Source organism: Phyllostomus discolor, chromosome 12, assembly GCF_004126475.2.
Source record: "Phyllostomus discolor isolate MPI-MPIP mPhyDis1 chromosome 12, mPhyDis1.pri.v3, whole genome shotgun sequence".
NCBI lineage: Eukaryota > Metazoa > Chordata > Mammalia > Chiroptera > Phyllostomidae > Phyllostomus > Phyllostomus discolor.
The window spans coordinates 31,410,567-31,428,750 of NC_040914.2; the positions used below are offsets into that span (position 1 = coordinate 31,410,567).

At 54.9% G+C, this 18,184-nt stretch overlaps 1 protein-coding gene across 2 annotated transcripts in view; it reads left to right on the forward strand.

Moving 5' to 3' along the window:
* The window catches only part of HERC2 (HECT and RLD domain containing E3 ubiquitin protein ligase 2), a 191,887-nt gene that overhangs the window by 142,108 nt on the left and 31,595 nt on the right, over positions 1-18,184 (forward strand). For both annotated transcript variants that reach the window (XM_036012745.1, XM_036012744.1), the window contains exons 60-73: positions 238-328; positions 611-788; positions 955-1,036; positions 1,137-1,308; positions 1,979-2,123; positions 3,750-3,975; positions 5,050-5,221; positions 5,919-6,108; positions 7,141-7,281; positions 10,134-10,325; positions 13,096-13,249; positions 16,043-16,150; positions 17,485-17,616; positions 18,000-18,158. In XM_036012745.1, coding sequence (XP_035868638.1) covers positions 238-328; positions 611-788; positions 955-1,036; positions 1,137-1,308; positions 1,979-2,123; positions 3,750-3,975; positions 5,050-5,221; positions 5,919-6,108; positions 7,141-7,281; positions 10,134-10,325; positions 13,096-13,249; positions 16,043-16,150; positions 17,485-17,616; positions 18,000-18,158 — 2,142 coding nt within the window. The remainder of the gene's footprint in view (positions 1-237; positions 329-610; positions 789-954; positions 1,037-1,136; positions 1,309-1,978; positions 2,124-3,749; positions 3,976-5,049; positions 5,222-5,918; positions 6,109-7,140; positions 7,282-10,133; positions 10,326-13,095; positions 13,250-16,042; positions 16,151-17,484; positions 17,617-17,999; positions 18,159-18,184) is intronic.

Here is an 18,184-nt window from a genome sequence, read left to right on the forward strand (position 1 = left end):
ATGATTTTGCTGCTGCTTTACAAGTGAAATTCTTTCTAGGATTTCACCCTTGTAGTTGTAGTTTAGTAAAAGCTCGCTTAGGTTATGTATCCGTCTCCCTGAAACGTCGGTCCCGTTTTTCACTCACTTATGTAACACGTGTTCTTTGAGTGCCTCCTGTACACCAGCCAGAATAGGCAGCTACACGTGATCCCCATGTACCCGCCTCTGACGGCTGCCCCCGTGTGCTCGTTGCAGGTGGCCGGCACGCCACGGCGCTCACCGTCGACGGGAAGGTGTTCTCCTGGGGGGAAGGCGATGATGGCAAGCTGGGACACTTCAGCAGGCTGTAAGCATGCGCCCCCCCGTCGCTTGCTAATCCAGGCTGGTACCGGTGGTCATGGCCAGTGCCTATTGATCGTTCTGTCTCAGAAAAGTAAATGGTGGGGGGACGGTGACTGATGAGAAGCGAACCTAAAATGTATTTGGAACATGACCCAGAGTGTGGCTTTGCCTTACACGTTCTGTGTGGAGGTGTGCCTGTATTTAAGTGGACCTGTAGATGTTGCTTTTTTCCCCCTTAAAAACAAAGCCAGTCGATCACAGGGAGTGTTGTCCTTACTTGCTGTAGGAACTGCGACAAGCCGCGGTTGATTGAGGCGCTGAAAAGCAAGCGCATCCGGGACATCGCCTGTGGGAGCTCGCACAGCGCTGCGCTCACGTCCAGCGGGGAGCTCTACACCTGGGGCCTGGGCGAGTACGGCCGCCTGGGTCACGGCGATAACACGACGCAGCTGAAGCCCAAGATGGTGAGTACGCTCATGTCTGTAGCCTAAGGAACGCTTACCATCGGTAGATTTCCAGAGAACCTAAGCTTCTAGTCTGAGAAAGTCCGTGCAGATGGGTGTGTGATGGATGGGCTTTCAGATGGGCTCAGTGCCTGGCTTGACTGTTCTCCCATTTGCGGTCGAGCAGGTGAAGGTGCTGCTCAGGCACCGAGTGATCCAGGTGGCCTGCGGTAGCAGAGACGCGCAGACCCTGGCCCTGACCGATGAAGGTGTGCCTGCCCCGCCCCTGCGCGCCCCGCCCCTGCGCGCCCCGCCCGGTGGGGGTACATGGGCAGACTCTGGATTGAAGCCTCTCTTCCTTAAACCTAGGCCTGGTCTTCTCCTGGGGCGACGGCGACTTTGGAAAGCTGGGCCGGGGAGGAAGCGAGGGCTGCAACGTGCCCCAAAACATCGAGAGGCTGAACGGGCAGGGTGTGTGCCAGATCGAGTGTGGCGCCCAGTTCTCCCTGGCGCTCACCAAGTCGGGCGTGGTGTGGACATGGTATGTGCCCTGCCCATTGCCCCCACGCGCCTGCTATGCAGCTGTGCGCCCTCTCCCGCTCCCACCCTGGGGGGAGGCTGGCACCCTTGTCCCATATCTATTTCAACTCAGGATCACTGACAGTGTTAAAGGAGGAGATTCCCACTGTAACTGAGTTGTTTGCAAATCAACACCGAGCCGGTTTTAGTCCAGCGTGTCTCTCCTGGTGGGGCAAGGTGTGTGTGAGGTGGCCTCAGCTTTCTTAGAATCCAGGGGATCACATGGGTTGAAGAAAGAGTTTCAATTTATTTTTTCCCGAAAGAGTTCAGGAGTGCGGCACCCCACAGACAGGGACAGCGTGAGGGGCTTATCGGGAGTGTCATGCCCCGGGGGCAGCTTAGAAAGAAGGACACCTGTGAGACAGGACCTGTCAGAGGCATTTGAGGTTGTCTGCCATGTTTTTGATTTCTGTACACGAAAACTTGCATTGGTAACTTTAATGCTGGGAAACACACACGGGATCTTGTTGGAGAAGAGCAGTGCATGGATTTCCAGCGTCATGTCAGAGAACTTGGGCACGGTGGGCGGCATTGGCATGGAGCTGGCTCGAGTGCCCTGGTAGAGGGCGTCTGCCTGTGGCACAGCGCCAGGCTGCCACCACACCCTGACACACACTGTCCACTCCCCGCAGGGGCAAAGGGGACTACTTCCGGCTGGGCCACGGCTCCGATGTGCATGTGCGGAAGCCACAGGTGGTGGAAGGGCTCAGGGGGAAGAAGATCGTGCACGTGGCCGTTGGGGCCCTGCACTGCTTGGCGGTCACGGACGCAGGGCAGGTAAGCCGAGGTCGGGACGGGTCCTTTTGTCAAAGGGGTAACTCCCAGTGGGGTGGGGTGTGTCTTGAGATTGACAGACCAGGAGCTGGGCCGAGTCTGTTTGGTTCCTGCATGCATCTGCCCCATGTCAACAGTGGGGACACCAGGAAAGTGTCCCCTACCAATGCGTGTTGTAACAGAGCGGGCTTTCCGACTCTGAAGTCCCCAGGGAAGTGTGAAGAGATTGCCACTGAGGGCCCTCCTGCTGCTAAGGCAGGAGCCATATTTTACTTTATCGATGAATAGCCAGTGGGGAAATGGACGTGCTTCATCCTCGAAAGAGTGGTCCTCCTCAGGTGTTTTCCGGGTCCCTTCTGCTTTGACAGTCCCTTCTGCCATGGTAGGCTCATGGGCGTGACATTGTTAAGATTCATGTGTGACAACAAATTAGCACACTGGGTTTTTTTTTCCCCAAAGGTTTTATTTATTTATTTTTAGAGAGAGGGGAAGGAAAGAAGAAAGAGAGAAATAGAAACGTCAATGTGTGGTTGCCTCTCATGCACCCCCTACTGGGGACCTGGCCTGCAACCCAGGCATGTGCCCTGACTGGGAATCGAACAGGGGACCCTTTGGTTCACAGCCCACACTCAATCCACTGAGCCGCACCAGCCAGGGCAGCACACTGGTTTTTAATCAAAATGAATGAAAAGTCAGTTATAGCTTCTGATTCTGTAAAGCCAAGAAGGGAATTGCGTGAGTCTCCCGTTATTTGTGGAGGGTGTGCTCTAACACCCCCTGGACATCGGAGACCATGGGTCGTGCTGAGCCCTGTATGTGCAGTGGGTCCTTGGATAACGTTGCAGTAAGTGTGATTTTGATATAACATCAATGAGGGAGAAAATCAGTTTCTGGCCAGGGCCGCTGTCTGTGTGCAGTGCTCCCCATGTCTGACCGGGTGCTCCCACATCCCAGAGATGGGCATGTTAGGTTCATTGACATGTCAGAATTGTCCCCGTCTGAGCCCATGAGTGGCCCTGCGATGCACCAATGTCCTGTCCGGGGTGGGGCCCCTCCTTGCAGCCTGAGTTGCCTCGAGTGGCTCTGGACCGCAGTTGGCCAAGGGTAACTGAGACTGTGGAAAGCAGAAAAGTGTGTAAGGGGGACTACTGCTGTACTTGAAAACTGAGCATATTGTTTGTGATCATTTTTCCTTGCAAATAAAGGGAAAAATATCTCTGGTCGGGTAGCCCAGTTGGTTGGAGCATTGTCTTGTACCCCAAAAGGTAGTGGGTTTGATCCCCAGTTGGGGCACAAACCTAGACTGTGGGTTCGATCCCTAGTCCGGGCGCATGTGAGAGGCAACCAATCAGTGTTCCTTACATGGATGTTTCTCTCTCTCTCTCTCCCTCCCCCTCACTTTCTCTTCTCTCTCAAATCATTAAATATTGATTTAATCGGGTGAGGATTAAAAACAAAATAGGATAGGAAAAAGTAAGTTACTGCATTTATGAAGAGGAGACCCCCTCTCGCTTCCTCTAAGCAATAGAGGTTATTAAGTCAATGATCATTTATAGTCATTGGCAAGATTTTTAGAGTTGAAACAGAGTGTTCTGAAGTGCAGAAAAATTCTGGCTCTCTCCCCAACAGGTATACGCCTGGGGGGACAATGACCACGGCCAGCAGGGCAATGGCACGACCACCGTGAACAGGAAGCCCACGCTGGTGCAGGGCTTGGAGGGCCAGAAGATCACTCGGGTGGCTTGCGGGTCCTCGCACAGTGTGGCGTGGACGACGGTCGACGTGGCAACGCCTGCCGTCCACGAGCCCGTCCTGTTCCAGACCGCGAGGGACCCCTTAGGTGCTTCCTATTTAGGTAACTCCTGTTTGTATGTTCTGACTCCTTCCGTGCGGTGCGGCAGCATGGTAGCAAGTTTAGAGCGCCCGCCCGGTGCCCTGTGAGTGACGAGATCTCGTCACGTGACCTGTGGAGCAGGCGCTGGGCTGGGCCCTCACTGTCTTCCCAGCCGACGTGCTGGGCCTGCCTGTCTTTCGTGCAGCTCATTTGATGGCTGCGGGCAGCTCCCTGCTCAGAGGCACCCGTCAGCTTCTGCTGCAACCTCAGCTGGGGTACATGGGGCACTTTACATTCTCAGGGTGTTCCTGGGCAACCCTCTCCTCTCAGGTCCTGTCCTGTGAACTGCAGCCACGGGGGCCTTGCTGACTCAGAGCTCCGCCTCCTGTGTTCAAGACGCTGCCATCCCCCACCCCCTCGGCAGTGAGCTGAGACCTGTGCCCAGGAAGACTTTACTGGGATCATCTGGGTTTTGTTTTGTTTTGTTTTTTAGAAAAGATTTTATTCATTTTATTTTTAGAGAGAGGGGAAAAGAGGGAAAAAGAGAGGGGGAGAAACATCAATGTGTGGTTGCCTCTCACACACCCCGCTACTGGGGACCTGGCACCACAACGCAGGCACGTGCCCTGACTGGGAATTGAACCAGCAACCCTTTGGGTTTGCAAGCCCACACTCAATTCTCTGAGCCACACCAGCCGGGGCTACTGGGAGCATCTTGTCTTTTTGCCGTTGTTATAGATTCATAGTCTTACACTTCAATGGTAAGTACACATAGGTAGTTATTGTAACATCTTTGTAGTTTGTACATGTGACATAGATTGTTATGAATGAATTTTGCCAAAGTACCTACATTGTTTTGCAGTGACAGTGAATCTCTGCTGAAAATAACTTCATAGAAGTTATAGAAGTGTAAATAAGATAAAATGAATGCATTCTTTGTATTCTGAGAAGTCACTGATGAACCTACCACCTCACCTGTGAAATACCAAAATGCAGACTGCATTGTGTTTTGGAACTAAACTGAAAGATTTAAATCACAGAAATGAACCAACCATGACCTTGAAAACCGGACCCAAACTCTCATTCCCTCTGCAGGCGTGCCTTCCGACGCCGACTCCTCTGCTGCCAGTAACAAGATCAGCGGTGCAAGCAATGCCAAGCCAAATCGTCCTTCCCTTGCCAAGATCCTCCTGTCCCTGGACGGCAACCTGGCCAAGCAGCAGGCCCTGTCCCACATCCTGACCGCGCTGCAGATCATGTATGCCAGGTAGGCTGCCTGCCGGCGTCAGAGATCCTGCAGTCACGTGAGCTGGGGGGTTTGTCCTTTGTTTGATGAATGACGTGTCTCAGACAGTGTGGTTTTATTGGCTTTAAATAATGTGAGTTTTAGGTGACATGCACTTTGATGCTTGAAATTTGAATCAGAAAATCCAGTTAAGGTAGATTTGTACATTAGGCATGAATCTCTGGGGGCAGAGGAAGAATTCATTGACACTGGTACTCGGTGGTGTTTAGGCTGTTTGAAATCCCCTTCATTCAAACGCTAAGGCCTCAGGAGTTACCGACTCTCAGTGGGTCGTGGTCATGGGCCTGATGAGCAGGCGTGAGCACTCCCAGGAATGGCAGTCACAGGCCACAGACCACACAAGAGGACGGGGGTGCTCGCCACCTCCTGTGAGGCGCCCCTAGGATGCGGTTCAGACACCAAATGACCCTCTGGCTCTAACAGCCCAGGAACATTGTGCAGGAAAATCTAGAGACTCGCTCTGCTGTCACTTCTGTGATGGGCAGAGTTTCTCTTGTTCTGACCATGGGCATTCAGATGTTCCGTGTTTTTCCAAAACTTTTATGCATATATCCTGTGCAAACAATGGAGTCCCTCGGGTAGTACCTGGCCGGTATCCGGCCTGCTGCCCTCCGCTGGGCAGGGCAGCTGCCCCAGGTCCCGCTTTCTCTCCCGACAGAGACGCCGTGGTGGGGGCCCTGATGCCGGCCGGCATGATCGCCCCAGTGGAGTGTCCCTCGTTCTCGTCCTCGGCACCCGCTTCCGACGTGTCGGCCATGGCCAGTCCCATGAACGGAGACGAGTGTGTGCTGGCCGCTGACGTGGAAGAGAGGCTGAGTCCCAGTCCGTGGCAAGAAAAGCGAGGGGAGGTAAAAATAAAGACGGGCAGTGTGAGAGCAGAAAGGGGAAGGGCCAGGGAAGGCTCGTCATTCTGTCACTTAATCCAGAGTGTTTTCCTGCCTGCTGCTGTGGTTTGGGGCTTGAATTAGAAAATATTCTATACCCTAGCCAGTGTGGCTCACTTGGTTGGAGCATTGTCCCAGAAATTGAAAGGTTGCAGGTTCGATTCCCAGTCAGGGTCCATGCCTGGGTTGTGGGTTCGGTCCCCTGTGCGGGTGTGTACAGGAGGCATCTGATCGATTGAAGCCTCTCTCTCACGTCCACCTTTTTCTCTCTCTCTCTCTCAATCTCTCATCCCTTCTCTTTAGAATCAGTGAGTATATTCTTCGGTGAGGATAAAAGAAAAGAAAATATTTTATTTAAAAAGACTTTTTAGCATGTAAACAGAACTAGATTTATTCTTTTAAAAAGTTGCATGCCCTGACTGGTGTGATCAGTGGATTGAGCACCGGCCTGCAAACCAAAGGGTCACCAGTTCGATTCCCAGTCAGGGCACATACCTGGGTTGTGGGCCAGGCCCCCAGCAGAGGGCGAGAGAAAGGCAACCACACACTGATATTTCTTTCTCTCTCTTTCTCCTTCTCTTCTCCTGTGTCTAAAAATAAGTACATAAAATCTTTTTTTAAAAAGTTGCTACATGCAAGTCCACAGTCCTTTGCAATTCTTGCAAACCTGTAGCTCATAAAACCAAAAGTGTTTGTAACTCATTTTGGGGAAAATCCAGCTTGAAGAGATGTGAGGTCATGTTAGTCTTCCTCATGGGACCTGTTGTGAATAGTCCCGGGTTTCCCTGGGAACGCAAAGGCGCCTGACTTCGAGGGGCTGCCCGGACTCTGCTGGGCCGGGGGCGTCGGTGGCACAAGCACCTGGTCACTGCTGCAAACCTGGGAACATTCCAGATGGTGGGGGCGGGGAGGTGGTCAGGTAAGGCTTTCGGGAGGCGTGTGGGAACTGTGCCGCGCTGCTGAGTTTTTGCTCTTCCTGTGTATTTTTTAAACTAGATTCTCTCCTCCGAGGACGCTGTCACCCCCTCCGCAGTGACCCCGTCTGCTTCCTCAGCTTCTTCCCGGCCCTTCATCCCGGTGACCGATGACCCAGGAGCTGCCAGCATCATTGCCGAAACCATGACGAAAACCAAAGAGGTCAAGGGGCTTCTCAAATATTTTCTCTTGCAATAACCTCACACATGCACGAGGGCGGCAGGAGTAGCACATAGAATAGGGCGAGGCATCTACTGGCGTCACTGTCCCCTGTGTCCCCAGCTGCCAGCAGGCCTGCTCCGTGGGTGGCAGAGCCGCAGGCACAACCCTCCCCCTCAGCATGGCAGTGGGTGTCCCTCCGGTCAGGGCGCTTAACCCTCCCACCCATGCAGGCTGTGCCCTTCTTCCCGACTGTAACCTTTCTAGGTCTAGGCCCGCACCCTGCCCCGTCCCGCCCTGGTGTGTGTCTCTGGTATTCACACTGGAACGGCTTTTCTGTGCACCCCTTCGGGGTCTGCGCACTGCTGCCTTGCTGCCTCACTGGTGCTGTCCACTCTTGCCACTCGCCGCAGAGTGTGGGCCAGGCTTTTCTGCTGGAGAAGCTTTTTATTGACATAAAAGCCTGCCGTGGGAAGGTACACCCGGGAGACACTGCGAGCCCACGAGAGCACCTGCTTCCTCATGGCGTCTCGCCCGCGGGTTTGCAGGAGCCACTGATGAGCGCAGCTGAACGCATTGTCGCTGGGGTCATTGTCACAGGGTGGTGCTTCCAAATCCATTGTGTCCTCAGGACTATAATTGTCCGTCTCCTGTAAGGGAGAGCTTTCCCTCCTCGTTGTGTCTGTCTGTCTGTCTGTCTGTCTGGGTGCAGAATCGTGGGATCCTATTTAATACATGACTGTCATCATTTGGCAACCAAATCGTCCCAGACTTAGCCACTAGGAGCCCCGCTCGGCTGATTCCTTTGTCTTTCTGACGTGTCCCCGTGATTGTGTGGACCCCTCCTTACGTGTGGTGCCACAGTGCGTTCCAGACTCCCCTTTCACTGTCACGTCCCTGCCGGGGATCAGCCGTTTCTCCCCAGAGCCCCGGCTCCTTCCGATAGGCTGGATCGTAAGCTTTGGAGACGATGTCGCGGCCCTTGAGGTGGCTCCCGGGGCTCGTGAGCATTGGCCTCTCCCTCCGAGTGTCCTCTCCAGGGAGTGAAGACTGTGGCCGGGACAAACCAATGCTTCAGTGCCATTTCGGCGCCCCAGGGTTTGGCCAGGCCATCCCCCTTTCTGTACTTGGGGCGTGTATCCCTTTTGTATGTCGCTGGGCGGGTTTGCTGTTTTGTTGAGATTTTTTCACCTGCCTCATAAGGAGTGCCGATCTGTAGTTTTTGTGTGTGTTTGTTTGTGTTTTGTGATGTGTTTGCCTGGTTTGGGTACCAGGATAACGCTGGCCTCACTGAAGGAGCTGGACAGCGTTCCTTCCTTTTCTGTCCCCCCCCCCCCCCAAGAAGAGTGAGAGAAGAATTGGGGTTAATTCCTCTGTAAGTAGTTGGTAGCATCTGTCCTCCTACGTGGTGCCCATCACTCTGAGTGTTTCCTGGCTTCCTGCCGCAACACCAAACTCTGGGCTCAGCAAGTTGCTTCCCGCTCCAGCACAGAGACCAGATGTTTCTGCACGAAGTCTTGGTTCTTTTTAGTGGAGAACAGTATTTGGAAGCTCAGATTTGGGCCTCCGTGTGCTCGTTGTTATTGGGGTCTTTCGTTCACAGCCTCTCTTAGCGGATAGAGTGGGGGAATAAATGTGTGGGTGCCCATGTCATAGTAACACATCAGTACACTAATATCCTCCTGGAGGCTCCCGTGTGCTGGGCAGCAGGGCTGGGGGCAGCTGCCTGGCGAGACACCCTCAGGGGGTGGGTGCACTGGGGCCTTGATGCCTCCCCAGGCAAGCACGTGCCTCCCTTCCTCCGCTGAAGGGGAGAGGGGGGTGTCAACACGAGGTCACTGCCGCCAATCTAATGCCAACAGAACCGCCCCCTCACCCCCATCTAGAGTACAGTGAAAGGATAAACTTTATTCAGGAAGTTTAAACAGGAAATGCAGTCTCCAAACCTGAGACAAAGGGAAGGCCCATTTCTATAGAGAATGAGCCTGCCCTTGCCCCTGATTGGTCCATTTTATGCAAATGAGTAATCCAAATTCATATAGTTTCATTGGTCCACCTGGCACTGTCCTGATTGCTCTAAAACACACCTTCTGATGGGTCATTATGAGGTGATCTGATTGGTTGGCAGAGATGCATGCAAATGAGGGTCTATTGGTGCAGCACCAATTGATGGGGCAGGTCTCAGTGCATTGGGGGAGAGGGGGGGCAGGGCGCTGGCAGCTGTGTCTGTGGCTCTTCCCTGAAAGGTAGCATGTGTGGGAGAGGTCTCCATCAGCAATGATCTCTGGGCTCTGCTTGTGACTTTGGGCTCAGTTGACAATGAGGAGTCTTTTTGGGCAGATACTATTTCTTCCAAGATCCACAGACATAAATGAAGACTCTTGCTTTATTTTTGCATGCCAATGAGTCACTTCAAGTAAGATTCTAGGCAAGAGTTACGAGGAGGATCTAGACAAAATATACAAAAATACCGTGTACAAGTATAGTTGATAGAAAACGCCCCAGCCTATCTTACAGGCTGGGATAGACTTCGCATGCATGACCTCATTACCAGCCTGCCGTGCAGGGAACAGCTGTGAGATGCACTTGGTCATAGTGTGAATTGTCCTTTCTTTATAGTTTAAGCATCCCTTCGGACAAATGCTGTTATTAATTTGTAAAGTTAATTGGTCTTAGAAACAGTACATGGAGGCAGAGATTTTAGGGTATTTCTTAATATGGTATTTCACGGTCTTCAATGTCACATACAAGGTCCCTTATTTATCTGTAGTGGTCACCCACCCTTTGAGTTTCTGGGTAAGCTGGTGGCTGTCTCGTAACATAAGTATTCCTTGTTTCACTGTTGGACTCTTTAGGATGTTGAAAGCCAAAATAAAGCCTCAGGCCCAGAACCTCAGTCCTTGGACGAGTTCACGAGTCTGCTGGTCTCGGATGACACCCGCGTGCTGGTGGACCTGCTGAAGCTGTCCGTGTGCGGCCGGGCCGGGGACAAGGGCAGGGAGGTGCTCTCGGCCGTGCTGTCCGGCATGGGCACTGCCTACCCCCAGGTGAGCCCCAGGCGGGCGGTGTGGTCCCTTCTCTCCGCGGGCAAAGCTGCTGTTGACATCATGTTCCCTCTTATCTGGTGCTTGATTTCATTCTAGTAGACAGCAGTCAAGGAGGATTCTGGGTAAAACAAGTCCCTTCTCTGTCAAACATGCCACAGGGTTGCCCCCAGCTCGCCTTTGACATCACTTGGACGTGGTTAGCTATTTAGACATTTCTAATTGTGGCAGACACGATGTCGGGTCTGCCAGTTTTTGTTTGCGGCTCCTGGATTTTGCGTTATGCTGAAAGTATGCTTGCCACCGCAAAGGGGTTTAAAGACATCCACTTTTTCTTTTTTTTTCTTTTTTTTAAGATTTTATTTATTTATTTTTAGAGAGGGAAGGGAAGGAGAGAGAAAGAGAGAGAGAGAAACATCAATGTGCGGTTGCTGGGGGTCATGGCCTGCAACCCAGGCATGTGCCCTGACTGGGAATCGAACCTGCGACACTTTGGTTTGCAGCCCATGCTCAATCCACTGAGCTACGCCAGCCAGGGCTGACATCCACTTTTTCTAATCATTTTTGTGATTTTACTTATTATATCTGCCTTTTTGAGCCAGCTGAGATTTGTCTTGATGGAAGGGATCCATCAAGGATGGATCCAGCTTTATTTTTTCCTAGATAGCAAACGTGTTGCCCCAGCATCAACAATTGAATCGTTCATCTTTTTCCAGGAATTCGAAAACAAATTTTTGTCATATTCTTAATTCCGTGTGTATTTGGGTTCCTTCACAGGCTTTTCTGTTCCATTAATGTAACTCTTTGTGCTCTGATGTACCACAGTGTTTTGACTGCTCCAGTATTTGGTGGCGCTGGGTCTGGGAGGACTTCCCGCCATGGAAATGTCCTGTGCTGAGCCTCTAGTGTGGCGGCCACTACCTACACATGGTCACTGAGCACTGGAAACGTGGCGGGCGCACCTGAGGAACTGGAAGCTCCCTTTCTTTAAATTGAACTTGAATTTGAATTCAAGACCATGTATGGCTGGTCTGGGGTATGAAGTCGGTGTTACCTGAGTATGTTCTAGAAACAGGATCGGTCAGCCCTGAGGACCCTGGGCTTCTGTAGGGACTTGTCCAACAGCAGGCTTCCCCCTGCCAGGGGGTCTCATGTGGCATTGTCCACTCCTCCGGGCGCCATGTCGCTGCCCCTGCACCATAAAATAGCTGAGGACCGTGGCTCAGCCTGGAGGACACAGCTGGTGGTGTCGCAGATCCTTCAGGGACTTGTTGTTTCTTGTTGCTTATTCAGGAAGAACTAGCGCTACAGTCCCCTGCTTTCTAGTTTTCCGAGGCGAGTCACTTGGCATCGTTCTGGGAGGTTAATGAAGGGGAGTAGGCGCAAGTGAAACACTGGTTTCGCACGAGGTTATCGTGAGCAGGAAGGACTCGGGCGAGAACACTTGGGGAAGGCAGCGGGCCCTGCAGTGTCACCCACATGCCTGCTGCACCCGCTTCCCAGCGCAGGTGTCCCCTCTGGGTACAGATGGGACAGCGGGTGTCTTCAGAGGTCGTTCCTAAGGGCTACTCAGGCAGTGGGTGCGTGGGTGGGAGAAAGGGGGTGGGGCCCGGAGTGCCCTGGGGGCAAAGCTGTGCCTGTGACCCCACTGTCACCCTCCTGTGAGGCTGCTGGGCAGCACAGAGAAAAGTCCTGCAGCCCAGAGGGCCCTGGCGGGCTTTGCAGCAGCAGTGGCATGACACTGGTGTCCACGTCTCCGTGACACACGCCAGGTTCAAGGGGAGTGGGGAACAGAGGTAGGGTTGGCTTCAAACCACCCTGGCCAGTGGCAGGATGCTGCTCCTGGGTCCTTCCCGGCCCTAATAGTGGGGACTCTTAAAAACGAGAGAGAGAGAGACACATACACTGAAGTTTGCAGCGATAGTGCTTAGATGTCAGCAGGGTTAATCCTTCTGCTGCTCCCTGAGCTCCCCTGTGGGTCATCTTAGTATAAGGAAACATTTGTTTTTGAAAAGAATAGAACAGAGAATAGTTTTATTTCTTTCCAAGTTAAAAAACTGCGTGTAGGTAGATGCATTATTGCTGTAATGACATCTTCTTGCTTGTTTTTAAACGTAGTAACCAAGGAGTTTATAATCACCAGTACTGACTATTTAAACAATGCGAGACACTAAAACATTTGGGCGGAATCTGGGCATGTGGATTGTGGAGCAGCTGTGGCTAGTCCTTCCTGTCCCAGGGTCAGGAGCCCCCGCTGGCTCTGGGGTCATAACTCTGGTGCTATTTGGCTGCATGGCTAGAGGGCTCCTCTTGTGTCCTGCACTCTGGACCCCCCCCCCCCCCCCCCCCCCCAACCGCCACCACCATCTCCCCGTGCCTTTAGGGTCTTGGCCATTTTGATCACCTTTCTGCTCCTCCCCTCAATATGTCTGTTCCCGAAGCCAGCTCCTCTCGTCTGGGGTGAACAGATACTGTTGCAATCATAGGTGTTTTGTTCCTTCAGTTGGCACGTGCCCAGTGGTCTGTGTCCCGCTCCCGGCACCTGGGCCACCCATGAGCATCACCGCCCCCATGCAAGCCCTGGGCCATTGTGATTTCATACCTGAGGAAACTGGGCCCTGATGGGAACTAGATTTCTCAACCCCCCACCTCCGCCCCCGAGTGCTCTGCTCTGCCACCCGGCCCCCGAAGAAGGATCTGGAAGCTGGGAGAGCAGAGGCGGCACCCAAGCACGCCCCCCCCCCCCCCCCCTGCATCGCCCTTTTCCCCACAGGTGGCAGACATGCTGCTGGAGCTGTGCGTCACCGAGCTGGAGGACGTCGCCACCGACTCGCAGAGCGGCCGCCTGTCCTCCCAGCCCGTGGTGGTGGAGAGCAGCCACCCCTACACGGACGACACGTCCTCCAGCGGCACCGTGAAGATCCCAGGTACTGCGGGTGGTTGGGGTGCAGGGGCTGCAGCCGCGTCCGAGGAGCGGCCATCACCAGTGCACAGAGCAGAGTCGCATTAGAGTCACTTCTCCCCGCTCTTCTCAGAAAGGCTCGTCTCTTTTCCAAAGAAACCATGGCAGAAAACCAGGCATCATGAACGTCTCTTAATGACCACCAGACGGGTGCCCAGGGCCAGCACTCAGGTCCATAACTAGCCTGGTGCCCGTCCCGGAAGCCCTGTGCCCCCCCCCCACCAGAGTGACAGAGCCCCAACTTAGAGCCCTCCTTGACCAGCATTTCTGGGCAGTTTCCATCCCCCAAATGTGTATTCTCTTAAGTCTGTTTTAATTGATGATTTCTACCTGTTAAGTTTCTCTATTAACTTTTTGCCTTTCCTCACTGATTCACCTGATGGGGAACGTGGGCCTTTGACCTGCTGGGCTTCCTGGGCCTGGAAGTGCGCCCTCTGCCCGCACTGCAGCCCGTGGGTCCCCCAGGCCCGTCTGGCCGCTCGTCTGCTGCATTCGGAGGCCCAGGGAGTCGGGCCCTTCAGCAAGACTGCTGGCTGTGGTCCGGCATCTGGAAGCTTCAGGCTCTGCTGGTCCCCCCTCTGTGATGATGTCGGCAGCTCAGCACCCAGGCCGCTGGCCCGTGGGCATTGCCACGTGGTGCTCCTCCATTCGCCCCCTGCCTTTCTTGCTTGCACACCTCATGGAGAGACATTGCCCCTCGCCCTCGGGCTGGTTTACCAGTGTGTCCATGGGCGGTCGGTCCCAGGACCCTGAGCAGATGGAAAGCAGCGCTAGCATTTTATGTAGGATTTTTGCCTCTCTTTTCATGAATGGTTTGGTTTGTAGCTTTCCTGCCTTTTTTTTTTTTTTTTTTTCTTGTCGTGAGTTGTTTCTGTGGCTCTCCTTCCCTGTGTTGCCCTTGTCTGGCTTGGCCACTGGGCCCACTCTGGCCTTAGAGGTTGAATTGCAGAGTGCTCCCCCACCTCTGTCCTCGGAAGGCGTCTGGGTAGGTGGGGTCAGTGCTGTTCTCTGAGTGGGTGGTGGACTTCACCCGTGCAGCCGTCTCAGCCTGGGCTTGTCTGTCGGATGGTCTGCACCCCTGCTCTAGCGTGCAGTGCATATGCTTACATGCTTCATGCTGTCTCCTGGGGGTCTGAGACTGTATTTGTTTTTCAGTCTTTTTTTCTCATGTTCTTCCGATAGAGTGTCAGCAACTTTATAGTCTTTGTGTTCATGGGTCCTTTTCCTGCCCCTTCCGATCTGCTGTTTGTCCAGCTGGTGTATCTTTCCTTTTGGTCACTGTACTTTCCATCCCAAAAATGTTATTTCAGTACTTTTTCATAGTTCCTTTCTCTTTATTGAGGTTCTGTATATATCAGTCCCTTCTCACATTTTTGTTTGTTACCACGTTTTCTCCTTTTCTTCTTGCACACATGGATGGCTCCTTTGCAGCTCCTGTCTGCTGGCCCGGCACCTGGCGGGCCAGAGTGAGGTGCCGTTCATGGACTGGATTTCTTCGAGAGTGTGGCTCATACTTCTCATGCGCTTGTCGGTCACAGCTTTTAATTGGACACTGGACATTTTAGATAACATACCGTGTCATCTGAAGTCTGATGTTTTAAGACGATTTATGCTGTGACTGATAGGTGGTTTTGTGCTAGGTTTGTAACAAGCCTGGCATCATTCCCTAAACCCTGGCTCCCACACGGCACTGCGCTCTGCTCCCGTGTCCCAGCCTGCCTTCCACCGCTAGTTCCATGTCTGCCCAGCGGAGTGCCCAAGCCCATCGGTCTCCCCTTCTGCTGATGGGCCTGCGTGTGGGTGGGAGCAGGGGAGCCGCGGAACTCGGTGTTCCTGTGGTTTCCTCACATGCGCATGCCCGGCCCTTCCCTGTTCCCAGGCGCCCCAGCTCGGCCAGGCCCCCGCAGCACCCGACTCAGCCCTTCTGTGCTCCCTGACGCCCAGGGCCTCCCTGTTACATTTCTGGGGTCATTCTCGGGTCTGACACTCACACAGACACTCCGTGGCCTTGGGCCAGGCCTGCAGCAATGCTGGCTTTTCCCCCGGTCCTTGGTCTGCCCTCCCCATCCTCCCCAAGTGCTGACTGCCCCAGCCCTGAATCAGCCACTCCCCAGAGGTGCGCCCCACCCACACCAGCAGAGCCCCACCCTAGGTCAGGGCGGAGCAGCCCCCCCCCCCGCCCCCCGTCGGGAATACCACAGCTCAGTCTAGCAGTTAGTTCATGAATACACACTTTTCAGTTTCTAGTTTGCCTTTAACTGATTTGCCGAGACCTGGAAGCCTCATTTTTTACAATGTTGCATTGTTTTGGGAGAAGGTTCGCCACCCCCCTTTCACCACCATCCCCAGGTCCTTCCCCCTCGTGAACTCTGTGAGCTGATTTGGCCCACAGAAGACTCGATCTAATGCTAGGTGCTCGACGGATGTGGTTCTAAATGCGGGACGGGATAATAAAGCTTGGTCTGGTGACTGGGTGGTAGCCCGAAAACCGACCCAGAGGTGACATCTCAGAGCGAGCTGACCGGGCTCTCTCGCCCTCTGGCGGCCCCCTCGCAGGCCCAGGCTCCTGTGGGGGCAGGGCAGTCCGTCCCAGGCTCTGTCTCGAGGCCCGTCCTGCCCGACTTCATGCTTTTCCTGTGCTGTTAGACGCCGAGGCTCTGGCTTCACGGTTTCCGTGTGGTGCGTGGTGGCTGGTGGCCTGTCCTGCGCCGGGTCGGGCGGGAGTGGTCACTCTGCTTTGTGCTCCCCTGCCTTCTAGGCGCAGAAGGACTCCGGGTGGAGTTTGACCGGCAGTGCTCCACGGAGAGGCGCCACGACCCGCTCACCGTCATGGACGGCGTCAACAGGATCGTCTCCGTGCGCTCAGGTGGGGAGGCAGGTCAGGGGGCAGGCCTGCTCTAATGTAAGGTCGCTAATAGCACGGCACCGCTTCTGGTCATGGAGGCTTGGGGAGGGGCAGTGAGCTGTTTAGCCTGGGACGATGGTAGGTGTTACCTGTCTTTTCCCAGTGCTTTCAGTGAGTTTAATTATCCGAGTGGCTGTGCGTGTCACCCAGGGTGGGCGGGATTCCTGGGTGACAGGCCAGAGAGTGGTTGGGGCTGGGGACTCCGTTCACCTGGGAGGCCCAGCTGCCCCCAGACAGTGAGAGGTGGTGCCATAAGGACAGTGAGAGAGGTGGGCCCTGCCAGGTATCGGTGGACGGGCTACACGCTTCTTAAAGGGATGGGTTTCTTAACTGAGTGCGGTTAGGGTTAGGGTTAGGGATAGGGTGCGGTCAGGCACTGCACACGGAGTGGGTGCCTGGCACGTGTGTACAGAGCGCTGGAGTGGACGTGCTCAGTAGACGGGCACCAGACCCCTCTGTTTGGGCAGCTCACTTGGTGCCCTTTCACTGGCCTCTCCGTCCGTGTAGGGGTGTCTGTGTGCCTCTTGGGAGCTCTCCGCCCTCCCTCTCGAACCGGGGTCCGCAGCCTTTTCCTGCCATCACCTATCCCCGCTGCCCTTCCAGCGAGAGCAGCCACAGCCTGAGTGTGCGTGACGGGCCTGGCCAAGTCCCAGCAGAGCTTTCCTATATCTTACACGATGCTCTCTAGCTAAACCCCGGTTTAAACCTTCGGGCAAAGTAGAGTAGCCAGGGACGAGCACGGATGTTTTCCTGGCAGCATGACAAAAGCCGACTGGTCTTTGGTAGTGTCAGTGCTGTGCCTGTCACCTCTGCTTTCGGCGGGGATCCCCACCAGGCCACCCCACAGTGCCACAGAGGGCCCTCCCAGACAGAGAGCTGGCGGGAGGCGGCCCTCTGGCGACTTCTGTGGGGGAGCTGGGGCTCTTTCTCCCGTTCCCTGGGCAGCAGCCATCCTGTCACACCCCCCCCCCCCCCCCCAGTCCCCTGTGGCCCTGACCCGGGTGTGGGCTGGGCAGGCCTCTCACACCACACGGTAGCTGAATGTGTGCATTCCCGTCAGCATCACACCCACCTGCCTCAGTGGGCCCAGGACTCGGTACTGTGTGGCGGAAGGGTCGCTTTACGTGTGAAAGCGAGACTCCCTGGAATGGTGGGAACGCCGAGCTGGGGGACCTTGAGTCGGAACACACCGCGTTCTTCAGGCAGCGCGCGCAGGGCTCTGCCTTGTCCATAAGGCAGCCTGTGCGGCTCCCAGGGTGGGCTGGGCCTCACGCTGGGGTGTGCCCCCCACCCAGGCCGAGAGTGGTCCGACTGGTCCAGCGAGCTGCGGATCCCGGGAGACGAGCTGAAGTGGAAGTTCATCAGCGACGGGTCCGTGAACGGGTGGGGCTGGCGCTTCACCGTCTACCCCATCATGCCGGCGGCAGGTAAGGGGGGCTTCCGGCGCCCACCGTGTCACCCAGTGCCTGGGGTCTGCCTTCTCCTGCTGTGCGGGGGTGTCTGCTGTGCCCGGGCCCCACTGCGCCGGGTCTGAACCTTGGAGGACCCCCAGCTGCCCCCTGGTGGCACCCCATCCTCGCCAGCGGGAGAGCAGCTATTGCTGGTGTGGCTCTTCCGTCATTGGTTTTCAGACAGAATGTCAGAGTAAAGATCAGCTATGCGACGTGGATGGTGGTGGGTCCATCCGTGGGCAGCCCTCTAACCACGGCCTTCGGTGGACGAAGCCTGCTCCCCGTCAGTCAGAGGGCGTGAGGGTCCCTGTGCCCCCGGCTTGTCTGACAGGGGGACCTGTGTGGTGTTCACTCTTCAGGCCCTAAAGACCTCCTTTCCGACCGCTGTGTGCTCTCCTGCCCGTCCATGGACTTGGTGACGTGTCTGCTCGACTTCCGGCTCAATCTGGCCTCCAACAGAAGCATCGTCCCGCGCCTGGCCGCGTCGCTAGCGGCGTGCGCGCAGCTGAGCGCCCTAGGTAAATGGCCGCCACGCCTGTCGCAC